The following is a 19980-nucleotide window of genomic DNA, read 5'->3' on the forward strand; positions in this document are numbered from 1 at the left end:
CAAACTCCTGCCCACCCCTTCATCAGTCTGAAAAGCACACCCTCAGCCCTCTGCAACCCCCTGTCAGAGACACAGTCTCTGACAGGGATTACTCTGGACCCACAGGAGATGTACAGAATCTGTGTATGGGGGTAGCAGATAGGCAGATTCCCCCACTCTCTTTCATCCCCCCTGATGGAAGTTTGCAGTGGAAACTCTAAAAGGGCATAAAAGGGCAGGAGGGTCCAGTGGCTAGGGCCCTAGCCTAGACTTTGGGAGACGTGTGTTCAAATCTCTGCTCTGTCACAGACTTCCTGGGTGACTTTGGATAAATCACTTGGTTTTTCTGTACCTCCGCTCCCCATCAGTAAAATGTGGATAAACAGCATTTTCCTACCTCTGATAACAGGGACATACGTACCTCAAATATTTCCACACATCTGGCCCTCCGTCCTTTTTTGGGGACTGTTCCCCAATATCTGGATGGGTTCTGAGTACTTGCCATACCCACAGAGCCAAAACTGGAGGGCTTTATTCAGCTTTTACTTATGCCTCATTCAAGCAAACACCAACTGACTCCAAAAGTAGTTTGCCCGAGTACCGACAGAATGAAAATTGGGGAAGGACTTAAGGATCTGGCTTTGTAACAACAATCAGGAGTCCCCTTCCTTTTCCCAGATACCCCATCCCATTTTAAAGCCCAACTACACTGTCATTTAAAACAATTAAAGAGGATAAAACTCCCCCCCCCCCCCCGCTGCCCTTGTATTTCCACACCCTCTCTCTCCTGAAGCCATGTTCTCGAGTCCAATTTAGAAAAAAATGTAAATATGCTACATCTAGTTGCTCCTGGCCTCTCCATTGCTGCTTGATGCCCTTCAGAACAATCTCAACTGACAGGTTCAGTGCTGAGCTGCTCAAAGTGCTTCCTGTCCATGTGGGTGGTCTGAGTCACTCAGCAGTGAATCTGACAGCTGAATTTAGTGATATGGACTCAGAGCAACAGGCAGGCCAGGGGAGGAGCAGCTTAGGTTTCATTTGTTTCACATTTGTCTTGAATCCCACAGACAGGGCATAGCTTGCTGTGGAACTGGCATAATAACAGAGACAATGAGCCATTCTCCTCACCACATAATCCAGTTCTCTTGCTGGAAACAAATATTTGGAATAGTACTTCATCCACCTGGGATACAGATTATTGTCTCTTGAAACATGGTATCCAATTATCCGTGAATGATTGCACAATGAGGCATTCTACATTATTATTTAAACAGAGGATACCTATTTTAAGTGCATGCTGAAAGCCTGATGATGATCCTGTTTATGAATTGATAACTTAGGTCCTGAACCTGCAAATTTTTCCATGCAGGCAGACCCTTCCACCCACATGGAATCCCAATGAAGGAAATGACGCTCCAATGGTCCATCTCCACATGGGGCATACATGACCACGGCAAAAGAGCCACAGTGGGCCCTGTGTGGATCTGCAACAGGGAGAAGAGGGTGCAATGAGCCCTCTTCACCAACCCCTAGCTCTGTTATAGGGCCAGGCCAGCTATAATTGGGGTGGGGAGCACAGGCATTGCATTAGCGGAAGGAAGGGGAGAGGTTCAAGGTGACGGCAGAATCATGGCTCCATCCCAGCTCTAACAGCGAGCTTTGCCTGACTGACATGATGGAGCATGTACTGCACCCTGAAGTACAGTGGTGGAGCTCCCACGCCAGGGTGCACTCCCATAAAATCCTGACAGGAATTCTGGTTTCTTCTCAGAGGCTTAAAGCTGCAACCTGGAATTTAGTGCTACAACTGACAATGCATTGTAGCTCTGAACATGAGCAACATCTACTACCACAGATGTGCAAGAACAAATATTTAAACAGGTTTTTTTGTATTCTATTTGTTGATGATGAATAAAAACAAGGGGCCTGGGAGTGGACCAGCTAAACATCCAACATTTCCTGGTTAAGTGCAGACATTGTTGAGTTATGCCTGAGCATAAAAGCATCTGAAAATATTTACAAGGGGAAAAGTCTATATTTTTTCACCCTTGTATAAGTCAAATATTGCTGACAGGAGTTTGCTCAAACTTTCAAAACAAAATTCACCTCTGAGCTGATGCAAAGCATGGAACATTTCAGTCCCACAGGAGAATTTTTCAATAAGTTATGAGCATGTGAAAATGAGGGCGGTTGTGTGTGTGTGTGGTTTAAAATAATGAAGATTGCAACATACAGCCAGATCCCCAGGTGAGCAACAACAGTTCTTGAAACAGCTGGTGGAGGGGAGGATAGTTGGGGAAGGCAACTGTAAGTCCCTTTTGTACCAGTGAAGGGTCAAAGGAGCTGGCCACAAACTGAGCTATAGAGAATGATACAATGCACCTGCCATTATAAACATCAATTAAAATATTGACATAAAATGTGTCTGTCTTGTCTGATACACATGTTGTAACATAAAATGCATATATTCAGGTGTTTTTGTTACAGTGGATTGTCTGTAGTTTAAGACAGGGGTGTGACATACAATATTTAACACGTCTGATTTCAGAAAATTTGCCATACGTGTGATGAGCTGTGGTTCTTTTCTGAATGCTTTCCTAACCTGAAGCTTGTGGTGTGCTTGGTCCGCCTGGAATCCTCTTTTGATGCTGCAGTACTGCTTTGGGGTAGGCAGCAATTTTGTTTTCTTTCTAGTGTGAACACTCTGGCCTCTAAGTTATTCCCTGGAATCCTTGCATATCGCTTCTTTGTGGCCTTATGTCCCTGCAGATTAATGCAGTTGGATTGTATCCCAGAACGGCATCATTGAGTCATTTGGTGATTATTTGCACCTCTGCCCTCATGGGTTCTGCTGACTCATAGAGATTCTCCTCAGAGCTTATTCTACATGCACACTTAGAATGAAAGGAGGCCTTTATAAGCTTTGCTTTGGAATTCCGTATCAGATGCTGATGTGCATCCTGGCCAAATTCATGCCTGGTATCACTGTCTTCTCTTGGTAGTAGAAATGATGCTACTCTCTTTGCTGATGGGAAGTGGAGGTGAATAGAGTACAAAGGAGGATAACTAAGAGTTAGGTAGGTACAGAACGGTAAGTCTGACTTCAGTACCAGACAAACTGGTTGAAACTATAGTAAAGAACAAAATTGTCAGACACACAGATGAACATAATTTGTTGGGGAACAGCCAACATTGTTTTTATAAAGGGAAATCATGCGTCACCGATATTCTAGAATCTTTGAGGGGGTCAACAAGCATGGGGACAAGGGGGATCCGGTGGATATAGTGTACTTAGATTTTCAGAAAGCCTTTGACAAGGTCCCTCACCAAAAGTTCTTAAGAAAAGTAAGCTGCCACGGGATAAGAGGGAAGGTCCTCTCATGGATTGGTAACTAGTTAAAAGATAGGTTTCAGAGTAACAGCCGTGTTAGTCTGTATTCGCAAAAAGAAAAGGAGTACTTGTGGCACCTTAGTGACTAACCAGTTTATTTGAGCATAAGCTTTCGTGAGCTACAGCTCACTGCATCCGATGAAGTGAGCTGTAGCTCACGAAAGCTTATGCTCAAATAAATTGGTTAGTCTCTAAGGTGCCACAAGTACTCCTTTTCTTTTTAGTTAAAAGATAGGAACAAAAGGTAGGAATAAATGGTCAGTTTTCAGAAGAGAGAGAAGCAAATAGTGGTGTCCTCTAGGGGTCTGTACTGGGATCAGTCCTATTCAACATTTTCATAAATGATCTGGAAAAAGGGGTAAACAGTGAGGTGACAAAATTTGCAGATGATACAAAACTACTCAAGAGAGTTAAGTCCCAGGCAGACTGCGAGGAGCTACAAAAGGATCTCACAAAACTAGGTAACTGGGCAACAAAATGGCAGATGAAATTCAATGTTTATAAATACAAAGTAATACACACTGGAAAACATAATCCCAACTATGAATATAAAATGATGGGGTCTAAATTAGCTGTTACCACTCAAGAAAGAGATCTTGGAGTCATTGTGGACAGTACTCTGAAAAACATCCACTCAATGTGCAGTGGCAGTCAAAAAAGCTAACAGAATGTTGGGAATCATTAAGAAAGGGATAAATAAGACAGGAAATATCATATTGCCTCTATATAAATTCATGCGTGCAGATGTGGTCACCCCATCTCAAAAAAGATATATTGGAATTGGAAAAGGTTCAGAAAAGGGCAACCAAAACTATTAGGGGTATGGAACAGCTGCCGTATGAGGAGAGATTAATAAGACTAGGACTTTACAGCTTGGAAAAGAGACGACTAAGGGGGGATATGATTGAGATCTATAAAATCAAGCCTGGTCTGGAGAAAGTAAATAATGAAGTGTTATTTACTCCTTCTCATAACACCAGAACTAGAGGTCACCAAATGAAATTAATAGGCAGCAGGTTTAAAACAAACAAAAGGAAATATTTCTTCACACAATGCACAGTCAACCTGTGGAACTCTTTGTCAGAAGGTGTTGTGAAGGCTAAGACTATAACAAGGTTCAAAAAAGAACTAGATAAGTTCATGGAGGATAGGTCCATCAATGGCTATTAGTCAGGATGGGCGGAGATGGTGTCCCTAGCCTCTGTTTGCCAGAAGCTGGGAATGAGTGACAGGGGATGGATCACTTGATGATTACCGGTTCTGTTCATTCCCTCTGGGGCACCTGGCATTGGTCATTGTCAGAAGACAGGATACTGGGCTAGATGGACCTTTGGTCTGACCCTGTATGTTCTTATGTTCTTATATTCTTATGACATAAGCTTCCTGAGGGTGGAGCATTCCCTGTAAAACTCTGGCAGACAAGAAAACTCCTGGGTTGCTGGTATTACTCCAGCACCAATTTGCACAGAGCCGACATCCAGATCTGCAAACACCAGTTCGTGACTGGCATAGCACATCTTTTGACAACAGAACAATTTGTTCTGTTGTGCAAACTGCACTGTCCATCTGCCACGTGGACCAGATTCTGTTCTATATTATGGCTGTGTAACTCAACTGAAAACAATGGAATAGCACAAAGCTTTGTTTAAAACCTTTCACCAAACCATGAATTCTGCTTCCATAGAAGTTGCTCAATGCTTTTAAGTATTTATTATTTACAGACTTCTTTTCTGTTGAGCGGGGGAGGCTTGGTTCTTGACCTCGAAATGTATGAAGAACAGTGGTATTAGTGCAATAATTGCAGCTGAAGTCACAGTAGCAGTACTGGCCTGACTGAACTAACACTCTGGATCACAGAGTTGTTTAGCCATGTGGAAACATTAACTCAGCAGTCAATGGAAATTAGAGTGTGCCCACATTTATGGATTGTATTAAAATGTTAGGCATAGGGCCTGATTCTCTTCTCACAGCTGTGGAACTCCGTTGACTTTAGTGGACTTACTCCCACTTTACACTGGTGTGAGAGAAGAATCATACCCAAGATCCATATCCCTGAGCGCAAGTATCATAGTAACATAAACACAAGCAATGGCACTAGTCTCTCCAGTGTGTGTGTGTGTGTGGGGGGGATACATGGCCACCTCTTCTGCACTGTGGCTGGCAGAGGAGAAAGGGTGCACGTACTACTTGACAGGTAGAATAATCTTTAAGGCACTAGCCTGGGATAGCAACCTGGGATAAATTCCAGGCTCTGCTGCAGACGTCCTACATGACTTGGGACAAGTCACTCAATCCCCTGTGCCTCAGTTCCTCATCTGTAAAATGGGGATAATAATGCTTCCTTCCTCCCACCCTTTGTCTGTCTTGTTTATGTATAAGATCAGCTCTTTGGGGCAGAGGTTCTCTCTTACTATGTACGTGTCCTGTGCCAAGTGCAGTGGGACCCTGATCTCAGTTGGGGTCTCCAACAATGACTGTAATACAAATAATCATATTTTTGGAAGTCTAGTAATTATTAACACTGCACCGCCCCAGTGGTATTCTGCTGTTGGTATGGTGCATTTCTGCACCCACTACATCAGCAGATAACTTTCATGAAGCCAAGACAGCACTTAAAACACATAGCTTTTCTCAGGCTAACATGTGGCAATAGTTGCTGTTAAAATCCACTGAAAAGAGAAGGGGAAAAAACAAGATTTTAAGATAACAGACCCTCATGAACTCAGAGATCTTACTCATTTCCATGTATTCTGGAGTCAGTCCAGTGAAAGGTTCCAACATGTAATCGAGATCCCATTGCTGAGGGTGCTTTGAGTGGTTGGAGTCACTTTCCTTTTTCTCAGTCCTTTCATCCTTCAGCTTCCTGAACAGCTTTTTTAACTTCCTGGGAAATGAAAGTCTAATTAAATCAACTCTTTTTTACAGGAATTCAGCCAGACTCTGCCCTGTAACACCAACTTTATGTTAGACTACCCCATGTCAGTTTACTGCAGAGTTTCGTCCATCTCCCTCTGAAGCATCTGATGGTGGCCAGTCAGAGACAGAGTACTGCACTAGTTGGACCGTGCGACTGTCTGATCCATTGTGGCAATGCCTATGTTTCTGTGTAACTGCATTGACACTAAAACCAATGGAATAGAGCAGAGAGTCAGGCCTATTACTCTCTAATATTTATTTCGATTTAGACAGACAATTAGGCATCTATCCAAAGCTCCAGGAACATTTGCCAAACATTACAATGCACAAATAAACATAGTGTCGACCATCTCTCCCTTTGTTAAAAAAGAAAAAAAATATCGCTCCAGCCACAAATCTTCACCCTCACGGCACTCATTCCAACGTTGTCTCCTCCCCCCATACTCTACAAGCTTGGGAACAGAGATGGGCCTTGTGACGTATCCTGAAAGTCAAAGGATTGGGGCTATTTTTGAGCAAAAAGGGGGCAGGAGTGAAGTAAATTCTAAAGCCCTTTTGCCAGACATTGCCTCTCTTTCAAATCATAGGCGCTCCAGTGGGAGAACCTCTGCTTACTGCAACTGCAGTATGGGGAGGGAGACGGTGTCTTGGGCAGGTAGGTCCCAAGCCACATGAGGCACTGAAGGTCAATACTAACATATTAAAATCAGGCTGCTAACCAACAGTCAGCCGGTGAAGATCCCAGAGCACTGGTGTGATTTGCCCATAGCGAGATACTCCCTGTAACAAATAAGCCCATACAAATGTCAAATGGCCTGAACATTGCTTGTGGACAGCAAGCAGAAACTCCATGTTCTACAGCTAAAACAATGCATTATAAATAATAAAAACAATGAGGAACATACCAGTTAAAATGGTTGGGAATATAAATACATAAATAAACACAATAATGTCTCCAATTTATAAAATAACTTTGATCTTGAAGGTTCTGGATGGCCTTGATTCCCCGTTATATCTGAGCTGTGCTCAGAGGTCATGGAGAGAAGCAGCTGAAGGGAGCCAGTTGTAACACATAGTATGACTAAGACAAACAGCATTTGGCCCTTGGTGGTGTATTGTCCCCTTGATGCACACACAAATCCTTTTTCAGGCATGTGTACGATGAAAGGGAGAACACCATCCAATAACAAGCTATAGGCAGAAAAGTATACTTGGTGTTAAAAGCGGTAACAAGTATTTTGACAGGTGAATAGATGAGAAAAGTGAAAGATATATCCTGGAACTGGATACAAAGCTGTTATTTATTTTTAAATTACTAGAAACTGTGGAATTATACAGATTAATCTGGAATAGGATTATTGTGTGTTCACAAAAAACAGATTCATTTTTTTCAAGTTGCCTTTTTGTGGAGAGTTTCCTGGAACACACATGAGGCAATGAGATGGCCAAAGGGTAGAGATTTACATACACCCTGGAGGAAGTACGTCAAAGGGAACACTGTGTGTGTGTGTGTGTGTGTGTGTGTGTGTGTGTGTGTGTGTGTGTGTGTGTGTGTGTGTGTGTGTGTGTTAGAGGCCCCAAATCTGCCATCAGGTGCATCTGTGCAGCTAGAAATGGTGAAAAAAATTGGGCTGGCACTGCTCTTGTGAGATTTCAGCCTCATAAAGCAGAATAGCTGATCTTGAAAGATCTTTGCTATCTCAGTGGTAGAAGTCTTGAAAGATCTACAGTTCTTGTGAGACTCTGGCTGCTTCTCAATCAGAAATGGAAAATAAACTCTTCCAATTCTTGATTAGCCCCAGAACTTTCTGACTCCCTGCAATGGAATACTGGGAACCAACATCTGAGCCAGCATTCTGGTCACTTAAACATCAATTCATTCCCCCAGGGTGGACCGAACAGAGGCCTAATTAGTGGATTCGAATGGGTGGGGAGGGGATGACTAAAACAAATTGGCACATTAACACAGGAGAGAAGGCGGCAGAGAAGGGAAGACAGACAGGCTAGCAGACCCAGAACCAGGAAGGATCTCTGGGTAGAGGGCATAGATGCTGGAACTAGAGCTGGGGGTGCTGCTGCACCCACTGTCTTGAAGTGGTTTCCATCACATACAGAATTTACAGCTTGGTTCAATGGCTCTCAGCACCCCCACTATAAAAAATTGTTCCAGCACATTTGGTAGAGGGTTCTCTTCCCTCTCCTCTCCTTGGCAGAGAACTGGGGAGAAACTGAAACTGTAAATAATATGGTGTATGGATCAGTAAGATTGTGGGAAGACAAGTTTAAATAAATTGTTTGTGGGATGTTTAATAACGGAAGGTCTCTGAATCTGTGTAGACAGAGCAGAAGACTGGTCCTGTCACAGTCCCTCAAGCCCCCCAAATTCAAAGGCATTTAAATCTGAGGTTCTGATTTTGACGCCTCTCTAATTATAAATATTAAAATAGGCAAGTTTGTTAAGAAATACATTGAGGAAAATGAAGAGGCACATGAGAAAACTTGGAAACATTAAAGTTATCACAAAATAATAGTTTTTGTAACACACTACATATGGGTTTCTCCCTCAGTAGAGTGGCAGTACCTTTAGGCCAGATTGTGAATCCCTTACTCCCACTGGTGAGCAGTTCATATCCACAGGTTATGCAATTACCTGTGCAAGTAATTGCTCATGGATGGCAATGAGTTTCACAGCCAGGTCCTATCTGTACAATGTATAAGGGTTTAATATCTCATTGTAGAATGAATCTCCATCTGACAGATGAATGAACATTTTATATCTCCGTGGAAAAGGAGGTAGCATTTCAATTTCAACTTCATTGATAACTTTATATGGTTTTACAGACTGGAAAATAACCATGGGAAAGTGCAAAAGACACATATTTTCTCCAAAACTAAAGACACTAAGTACACTAGGGCTAGCATCAAATGCAAAGATTTCTCACATTTTCTCAGTTTGTCTTTCATGAATGTAAATGTTATTTGATAGCAGTTCACATATGTATAGCATGAGTAAAAAGCTAGATTAATTCTAATGAAGTGTTGCCAATGGCAGAAGCGGGGGCCCTCACAATCCTCCCACCCCCTCCCCCCCGCAGCCTATGAAAAACCCCTTGAACCAGATGTGCGTGTTGCAGACAGAATAGTGTGAGGGAGGGGTCTATCTATTTATTTGTTTTCCAGTTTAAAAAAAAAACAAACCTTTGTCTCAGACCCCTATCCAAAGGAGGGGGCAATGCTACCTGGCAAACCGGTCTGTTTGTTGTTCCTGAAAAATAGATTGGGTCAGGTTCTTGGCCCACACTCTGGCTGCTTTGTGCCACCATAGTGGCAGGAAGCTCCAAGCAATGTAGGGATTACCCAAGTGTAAGGGGAATTCCTGTGTGGTGTTGCGTCACCGTGGCCAGCTATATGACAGCCCAGAGCAGGGCATGTTGGGGACATAGTTGGATTCCTAAGGCTACTCTCTGTTGTGCCAGAGACTGAACCAGGCCCAGGATCAGAGACCTGTAAAGCTCTCATAAAAGCCACCCTGTGCCAGATGCAGCTGAGGATTTGGCCTGTTGGTATAATGATAATAAAAAGCAGAGTGTTCAGTTTATGCAATTTGAATGGGGTGGGATTTGTAAGACCTTATATGAAGGAATTAGGGTACCCTACCAAGGAATATTGCTTTCTAGTTGGTGCAAACTGGCCCATTCTAAAGGCACTACTACATTTGGTCTTCAGAAGTAATTTTATGACATTCAAGGGACGTCATCTATGGCAAATGTGATTGAGCATGCACGGGTGAGGAAGGAGGAGCAGCAGAATGATCTGAACCTTCCCTTCAATTCAATGGAGAAATTTAAACAAAGATCTCCCAGAAGGTCCTTCCAGCACATCGCTGGTAAATTTCATGATGCTATAAAGGATCTCACTAGACAGTGAACAGTAAAAAAACCAAAAAATCTACTTCTAGTATTCCATAATTACTTTTGCTACAGTAAATGACATGGGCTTTAAATGCCTGTCTTATTTCTGTATGCAGATAAGATTGAAGAGCACTTGATTACTGTGTGTGATTGTGCTGATAGATAAGGAAGTGGTAGGCCCAGTTCTGATCTCATACCAGCTTAATACTTGTGGAATGCCATCCACTTGAATAGAGATATTCCTGACTTACACAAGGATCAAGGATCAAACCCAGGATCAAGCCCATTGAATATACTGGGGGTGGGGAGGGGTGTCTGTCTGTGCAAAGTCAAGAGGGGAGAGAGTAACGGTTGGTTCCATGCACAGTATGTTATTGGAGATCATACAGTAAATTAGGATAAGAAAGTAGGTGTGCTCCAATGAGAGGGATGTATGTATGGATCTGGAGTATGTATGCTGATTAATGAGTGTTGTAGCCCATGTAGGCATAGGGTTCAACTGCTGATTGACATAAACTGTGCTCGTCACATGGTGCACATGATTTTGTGTTTTCATGTGCACATCACTGCTCTGTGCCTCAGTTTCCCCATCTGCAAAATGGGGATAATGATGCTGACCCCCTCCTTTGTAAAATGCTTTGAGATCTACAGATGAAAAGTGCTATATAAGGGGTAGCACTCTTATTGTTGTTCCAACGGTGGTGCGAGGCTCTTGGTGGTATGTTTACATGTGGAGTTTATATATGTGTGATCTAATCCTCTAGGTGCAGCACTAGAGAGTTGTGCCATGGAGTTTAATGCATTTCTGTAGCTCCACTGGGAACTCTGTAAGTAAAACAATAGTTGATTTTTTAAAATGTTTGCTGTGAATGCACTAAACCCAGTATTCGGTCACTTAAAATTATTTGAATTACCTTTCATCTTTTTTAAATTTACCATTGTGACTATTTCTCACAATGAACTATCCTCATGCCAAGCATGAAGCTTGGAAGCTTGAACAATTTTTAACTTAAGCCCCAAAGAATGTTTTTATTTATAATTTATTTTGAAACGATCAACTGAAAAAAAGACAAATGGATTCTACTCAAGCTTTTCACAAAAATGCACTTTTGTGTCATACCCAAGCATGTGAAATTTCAGATCAAATCAGAAATGTGTCAGGAAATTAAAGAAACAGAAGATTTCACTAAATAGACATGGCCAGGGTTATTCTCGAGCTGTACCACAGCAGAGAAGTAAAAATGAGTTTTGCAGAACTCCACAGCTGCACAGATGATTGCACTATTAAAACTGATAAACTCTTTTGGTATGCTTGTGCGAAAACTTTTTTATAATGATCCAGAAGATCAATATTTTAAAATCAAGCTGAAAGCAATGGAGAAGCAAGGAAAGCTCATCTGGTCTACTTTATCTTCTTGTGTACTGTGAGCCAGATTATGGACTGACCAAGAAGGACTTTGGGGTGCTTTGTGCCTCAGAGGCACAATCAGGGAAACTCCATGCTCCTGTGAAAGGAGATGAGCAGGTGATCAGAGTCAGACCTGTTTAGGGAGGAAGACTAGATTTAGAGGAGATCGCTGTAGTATTGCAGTTGTCCAGTGCTGGTCAGGTCTGAACAGATGTGGCAGAACAGAATAGGAGAGACTGCACAGATCCTTTCCCATTAGGCTTGGTTTTAGCCAGTATTATCTGTTCCCTACTATCAGAACGCAATGATTCAAGGAAACTAGCACCTTAAATGGAAGTTGAGGGCACGCAGTAGAGTCCTGGCTCCAAAGAGCTCGCAAGCTCTGAAGATAAAAAAAAAGGGGGGGGGGGGAGGGAATAAAAAGATAACAGCATGCAGTAAAGTGAAGAAAGTGGTGGCAGGCACACAGTATGTTTGTAGCAGGTCTCTTTTTAAAACATATCTGATTATATGGTTTTAGGGATATTTTAGGGAGAGGACGCTCAGTGACCGTTAGAGTGGGGAAGAGAAAAGACATTTTGGATTAAGACGGGGAAGTGAGTAAAGGGAGAGGGAGGTAGAAAGGGAAGAGGAGAGAAACAGTGGCAGCTGAAAGGATGCAGAGTTAGGAGAGGGGCAGGATAAAGCCCTTGCCTTCATTAGTCTTTGTCTTCAATTGCACAGCCACCAGTGCAGCTCCAGCAGTGGGAGAGCTGTTGCAGAACAGCTGCTAGTGTTTTCACTGCTGTGCCATTTTAGACATCCTCTCAGGAATATTAAGGTGCTAAAACACCAGTGCCCTGTCTACCACTTCTGCCATCAATGGAGCTAGTAGTATAAGCTGTTGGAGAATTGTAGAAAAAGGTGAGTGGAGACAGTCAAAATGGAGACCAGAAATGAACCGCAACACAGGAAAGAAGAGGGTAAAATCCAGAGTCCAAGTATCAGAGGTGAGGGATTACTGATGTCAGAAGGCTGTGAAGGCTCCTCCCAGCTACTGCTGCTTTTCCCCATCTAGAGTGATGGACAGAGGAGAGACTACTGGGTTAGGTATTTCAAGCACTTTGTATCTGGTGGGAGAGTGTGGGGACTAAAAGTTTCTCTGCCCTTGTGTGTAATTGTGTTTGCTGCTTTGGGGAAGGAGGCCTGAGGGTCCTGCAGTTTCTATAGTCAGCTTCCTGTGACGTGCTCACTCCCTCAAAAGGAGGGAACTTTGGGAGCAGGTGGGAAGGACTTGTAATCTCGGAGACTGCCACAGATTTACAGTCCAATCCGGCCCAGCTTGTGCACTCAGAACTCCCACTGAAGTCAAAGGGAGCTTTGGTTGTGTTTGTTATTTATTGGCATCCGTTCAGCTATAAACAGCCGATGAATTTCTGCATTAAGAATTCTTTATTAGCAACCAAAATGCACCACAAATGACAACAGCCATGAAAGGCTGTCTTGAAATACATCTTATTGGCCCTTGATTTTCTCATCCAACATTTTTAAGTGCATTTTGAAAGAACTGATGGAAAGTGATATTGTAAGTTAAGGGTGAAATCCTTCCCCCGCTGAGGTCAATGGGAGTTTTGTTATTGACTTCAGTGAGGGCAGGATTTCACCATAAGGCATTTATCACAAGGTCAGGGATATAGAGTAATAAAATAACCGCATGAATTTTTCAGTGAAGGTGGAAAATATAAAATTGGCGTAAAGGAGTTTCAAAAAATTTCCGGGTTCTCAAGCCCTTCAGCAATTTCTGTGGCATAAGAAGAGAATTATGGGATGTGACACCTCAGAGTGAATTGTGGCATATTTGCATCTGTTAAATTTGTGAATTCCAGCCATACAAAGCATGTTGCTGCAATTCCAGAAGGCTGAGCATCCCATAATTCCAATGCCATGACATAGATCTAGCCGTTTTGATATTCTTGGATGCAGAAATGGAAAAACAAATCACAGGAAGGTAGAGAATACAAGAAAATCACATCTATCATAGCCAAGGAGCAGTTTCTCCAGAGAAGCATTAGGAACAGGTTAGAATTTGTTCTATGACTCTGCACAAAGCAGAGCTGACACGTGAAACCTAACTTCTGAATTCTCCAACTGGCACTGACTGTGGATAAGATGTAAACCAGGCATTTCTGACCATGGCAACATTTATGTTGAAGGAGAAGGCACTGGCTGGGTGTCATGTGTATCCAGCCTATAACCTGCTCAGCTGTACAGGCCTTTCAATTACTCCTGTTTTTTTGAGTGAAAGAGGCAGCAAATGAGACTGATGCTTCACAACCTTTTGCAGGGAAACAGAAACCTACACTGCCCTTTTGGAAAACCCCTATGGGCTTTAATAGCAACGAAACCAATAGAGCTATATAGAAATAATTCTGAAAACCAACAGAATTCAATAGGGAATTAAACCCCTTCTATAGGTGTTATGAATCATTCCACAGAATTTAATAGATACTTATGTCCCCATTATAGAAGCCTAGAGAATGGTTCATAATACCTATAGAAAAGTTATTTCTGTTACATTCAATACCAGGGTGAACTCAGTGGCAGCACAACAACTATCCCTGAGTGGAGTGCTGAGAGCCAGTGAGAGAATTAGCACTGTTTTCTTGGGATCGCTTTCTCCTCAAGACAGGCACAGAGCAGGGGACAGAGTGGAGTGAGAGACGGAAAGACCTATTAGACCATTTATTCCATCTCTCTGCCTCCGTAGGATTCGTCACTATACAACATTCCTAGTGCAGGAAGAGAAGAGAAATGAGGGCAGTGGACAGCATGGGGCGGAAGAGGGAGTTAGGGGAGACAGAAGACCTTCTGGTGGAGACGGGATGATCTAGCAAGGAAGATGGATGGGAGGGAAGAGAGTACCCGGGAAGAGTGGAGCTGGTCAGAAAATATTCATCAAAACAGTCTTTGGTCAGAAAAAGCTGTTTCAACAAAACCAACATTTTTCACAAAACTGTATATTGATTTTGATGATTTTTAAAAAAAAGTTTAGAACACATTAGTCCCAATTTGGGAATAATTCTTTTTTTTTTAAAATCTTGAAATTTTTGCAAGACAGAAAATCAGTTTTCCGGCCAGTTCTAATGAAGAAATCCAGGAGTGGAGCAGAGGTAACAGGGTACAGAAGGGAGCCAGTTGAGTTGGGCTGGAGGGGCAGAGAGGTTCCAGTTAATCTGGGTGAGAATGGGACAAGCTGAGACATCATATAATTTACGAACGGAGACAGAAAAGGCTTGTCAGCATCAATATAACGAGATAGCACTGGTATTCCTCTGGGAAGAGGAGAAGTAAAGCAAACTTGTTTTTATTTAATACATATTTCAGTTTTAAACTGAGATCACTGCAGGTTGTTGGCAAAGGAGGAGAAACAAGTGGAATGAGGCTGTCCCATTCTTTCACTAAGCAGTGCATTCAGTGGATTGAGACATATTCTGACAGTAGACCTGTATTTTGACTGGTTAGTCTCCACTTCCATGAATCAAAGATAATAAATGCAGTATTTATAACTTCATAACCATCCCCCCTTAAACAAACCCAGTAACAGTAAACATTTGGAAGAAGGAAATAAAAAAAATCACATCAGATTCTTCACACTGAGAAAGCTTTAAGCCTCCAACATGTAAAAGTCTTCTGGAGCAATTTACCACTTTTTTCCTCAAGATATGCTATAAACTTCATGAGACTTAGACAGAAAACAGGCCTCCTCAGTAAAGCTTAATTTCAGAAGGACAAAGCCATGCATAATCCATGTCCATATTTTTTTCTTCCACTTTAACAGTAAAAAATTATTTCCGAGGAAAAGGGCCTGTGACTTTGCACCCCATAATGCTCTGTGGGAATATGCTTATGCATCTATATATGACATAACTGGAATACGTTTTATGCTACATATGCCATGTAACGTATCTCTGTAAAGGTTATGATCTACTGAAGATATTCATCCTGTTTGTATGCATGTGTCATTTTTGTACTCAAAGTTAGGAATATTGGCTGTGTACTTGCTTGACTTTAAGTAGCCTTAGTAAAGCATTTGGTCAGCTTCTTGAGAAAGGAATGTGCAAATTAAGTAACCAATCAAGAAACACTTAATGAACAATGGATCTTGGAAGACTCCAATCCACATAAGAAGTCTTCTTGGAGACATTCAAGATAGAATGTGGCTTGGATGGTAAGGAACTCAGTCGTGCATGGACATGTGACTTGCCCATGTGACTCCAAAACTCCATTTTGTAGCTGGATTCTATACAGGGGGAAGGAGGGGTGTCCACCCACAAGAGAAAGTCTATTTAAACCTGGGAGACCCCTCCATTTTGTCTTCAGCTGGCTCAAGAGATAGCCTCTCCACCCCAAAGGATACCTGAAAGAAACTGGAACAAAGGACAGTAACCACAGGGGGTGTGAGTGATTGCTGGACCCAGAGTAGAAGAAGACTGGTCTGTAAAAGGAAGCTTACTGGAACACCTCTGAGGGTGAGGTTTTATCGGTATTCAGTTTTCTTACTGTATTAGTCATAGACTTGCGTGTTTTATTTTATTTTGTTTGGTAATTTACTTTGTTCTGTCTGTCATTACTTGGAACCACTTAGATCCTACTTTTTGTATTTAATAAAATCAATGTTTACTTATTAATTAACCCAGAGTATGTATTAATACCGGGGGTGGGGGGAACAGCTGTGCATATCTCTCTATCAGTGCTACAGAGGGTGAACAATTTATTAGTTTACCCTGCATAAGCTTTATATAGGGTAAAACAGATTTATTTGGGGTTTGGACCCCATTGGGAGTTGGGCATCTGAGTGTTAGAGACAGGAACACTTCTTAAGTTGCTTTCAGTTAAGCCTGCAGCTGTTAGGGAACGTGGTTCAGACCTGGGTCTGGATCTGCAGCCGGCTAGCGTGTCTGGCTCAAACCAGGTAGGGCACTGAAGTCCCAAGCTGCCGGGGAAAACAGACTTAGAAATAGTCTCAGCACATCAGTTGGCAGTTCCCAAGGGGTTTTCTGTGATCCAACCCATCACAGGGCCCAATTTTCAAATGTATTTCAATGACACTCTATTGTGCATCTCCCATCAAGATTCTAGTCCTCTTCTTCTTCAGAACCCTCAGTAAGGATCTCATCCAGAACCCATTTACATCAATGGCAAAACTTGCATGGAGTTCAGTGGAGCAGGATCAGACACTGTAGTAAGCCCTACAGTACCTACGCATCCAAGACTACCAGTGTTCCCACACACCTCAGAGAATGCTGTCATCAACAAAAATGATGAAGTTGAGAGAAGCAAGAGTAAAATTCATAAGACTTAGCAGCAAGACATTCTCAGTGACGGCTCTTGGCTGCAAACCCACCTGCCACTGGAGGTGCACTAAGCCAGAGTTCTTGCCACATTCAAAACATGATGCAAAATTCGCCTCCATGTATAAGCTCACTATAGTAAGACAGCTGCTAAATAGCATGTCACCATCTTCTCCATAGTCTAGTTACAAAATCATACAGTGAAGGGCACATTAAAAACATGTAGGTTTCATGTGTAAATCCACAAAAGAGTATAGATCAAATAACCCATTTTAAGATCTTATATGAGCCATTGTTTCCTTCACCCCCATTTCATATCCATTTGTATTCAATGCGGCTACTCTGAAAGCTTCTCTGAAACTTCCCAAGAGATTTATCATATCTTTCCTACTTTCCGTAGGTTTCTAAAGTTAATTTATATCAATTCTTCAATATATTCAGACATTTTCTTTAATCCATTTACTGCAGATATAGCCAATTATATAAGGTAAAATACAGCCAGATCATTTCATCATAACCAGAAGCGTGATTTATCATCATCTTAAGTATATTCAATTAGGGCTCATTAAAGTCAATGGCAAAACTCCCATTCAGTGGAAGAAGGATCAAGCCTTTAATTTACAATCGTGTAGGAACAAAGTGCATGGTAACAGAAAAGGTTGAAATACATACGGGATTCCAATTTCAAAAAGATTATTCTGAATAAGTTGCTTTCCAAGCATAATGATGCTCAGCTGAATACAGAGTTCCATCAAACAGCCTCCTGGAGCACACTGTAATTTAAGGAAAAGCACAAACTGTTAATGAATTACGACAAAGGCACGAGGAAGCAGTGACTGCTGCTTTACAACTAATGTTGAAATTAACTTTGCATTATGAGCCAGATTTTCAATTCCCCCATGTAACTTTGCCAATTCCAAGGAAACTTATCCCTCTTAAATTTCACATCAGGTCTCAACCTGGGGTAGAATTTTACCAGGATCTTTTTCTGGGGGGTGTGGCAGGGAACTAGAAAAGGACTTTTAAAGTTCTGAGCCAAATTTTCAAAAAGTTTTTCAGTAAAGTCTAATTAGAATCCAAAAGATACAGTAAACTATAAATTATATACCTTTTAACGATGCTAAACCAGTGGTTCCCAAACTTGGTTTGCGGCTTGTTCAGGGTAAACCCCTGGCGGGCCGCGAAACGCTTTGTTTATCCGAGTGTCTGCGGGTACGGCTGCTTGCAGCTCCCAGTGGCCGCAGTTCACCGTTCCCAGCCAATGGGAGCTACGAGAAGCGATGTGGGCCAGGCTACCGCTTCCTGCGGCTCCCATTGGCCGGGAACAGCAAACCACGGCCACTGGAAGCTGCGAGTGGCCATACTGCGGATGCTCAGGTAAACAAAGAATCTCGAGGCCCGCCAGGGGCTTACCCTGAACAAGTCGCGAATCAAGTTTGGGAACCACTGTCTTAAACATTAAAAAACCTCGAAATTAATGGTTGAAGAATCCAGATAGTTTCCTCTGCCATATAATCTTTCGTTATCACCAATTTACAATAACAATCCAACCTTAACTTTGCCCCCCAAAACTTTCATAAATATATGGAAAGATCAAAATATTGAGTTATTAAGAAATTGTAAAATATTGTTTCCTATTCAAAGGATCCATTTCTAATAGACTGCTTCATGAATATATACTATAATGTTCCTCACTACAAAAACACACATGCTTTAGTTGTTACACAATATTTATTAATTACTATTATTATTATTTATTTGTACTATGGTAGCACCTAGGAGCCCCAGTCAGGAACCAGGACCACATTGTGCTAGGTGCTTTACAACCAATCGGGGGGGGGGGAGAGGGGGGCGGAGAAGGAGACAAAGACTGCCAAAGAGCTTACAATATTTTAATAGTACAAGCTTGCAAAGACTACATACATTTATATGAATCCACACTACCATATAGTCAAAACATTTCAGAACACCAAATCCATCAATCATTCCAATTTTATTGTCATTCTATTCTATGGTCATTCCATAACCATATATGGGATAACTCAGTGGTTTGAGCATTTGCCTGCTAAACCCAGGGTTGTGAGCTCAATCCTTCAGGGGGCCATTTAGGGATCTGGGGCAAAAATTGGGAATTGGCCCTGCTTTAAGCAGGGGGTTGGACTAGATGACCTCCTGAGGTCCCTTCCAACCCTATGATTTGTGCTTCACCAGTAAAATCACTCTGAAAACAAGTATGGCACTCTGAAAAACCATAGTCTCTAAGATGCCACTAGTACTCCTTTTCTTTTTGGGACTACTGTATATTCCTTTAAAATGTTTACTATACATTTAATTGAATTATCAACAGTATCCATTTGATTGCTTTTTCCCCCCATATTGGAAAGATACAAATAAACAAAGGCTCTGATCTTGCAAACTTGTATGTGTGCTTTACTTTAGGCACTGGATTAATTGGATTGATTTAAAGGGAATACCAATACCTGCTTAAAGTGAAGCATAAAGTGTCTGCAGGATTGATCGGGGCCTAAGAGGACAAAGTGGCGAGATCCCAGAACTATATTTTTTCCAGACTTTTCGAGGGGAAAGATGGTCTAATGCTTAGGGCACAAAACTAGCCCTTGCATTCAAGCCCCTGCTCTGCCACAGACTTCATGTGTGACCATGGGCAAGTCACCCACCCATGGAAAAAAATAGTGGGTGCTCAGCACCCACCAGCCACAGTGTTTAGCGGCACTGTCGATCAGCTCCTTAGGCAGCTGGGGGAGGCGCTTGGGGGAGGGCAAAGAGCAGCGAGCAGCAGGTGGGTGAGGCCTTGGGAGAGAGGTTGGAGTGGGGGCAGGAAAAGGCGGAGTGAGGGTGTGGCCTCGGGGAAGGGGCGGAGCAGGAGTGGGGGTGGAGCATCCCCAAGGAAAACTAAAAGTCAGTGCCTATGACTTCATCTCCCTGTGTCTCAATTCCCCATGTGTAAAACTGAGATAATAGCACTGTCCTACCTCACAGATGTATGAAAATAAATAGATCACAACACTGTAAGGCACTCAGATA

The 19980-nt window shown here is 42.3% G+C and overlaps 1 protein-coding gene across 1 annotated transcript in view; it reads right to left on the minus strand.

Moving 5' to 3' along the window:
- Positions 1-19980, minus strand: part of ANO2 (anoctamin 2) — a 262392-nt gene that overhangs the window by 18324 nt on the left and 224088 nt on the right. The window contains exons 17-18 of the mRNA XM_075120949.1: positions 17608-17708; positions 6106-6254 (exon numbers count right to left, since the gene is read on the minus strand). Coding sequence (XP_074977050.1) covers positions 6106-6254; positions 17608-17708 — 250 coding nt within the window. The remainder of the gene's footprint in view (positions 1-6105; positions 6255-17607; positions 17709-19980) is intronic.

The sequence above is a fragment of the Caretta caretta genome, chromosome 1, assembly GCF_965140235.1.
Source record: "Caretta caretta isolate rCarCar2 chromosome 1, rCarCar1.hap1, whole genome shotgun sequence".
Classification (NCBI taxonomy): Eukaryota; Metazoa; Chordata; order Testudines; family Cheloniidae; genus Caretta; species Caretta caretta.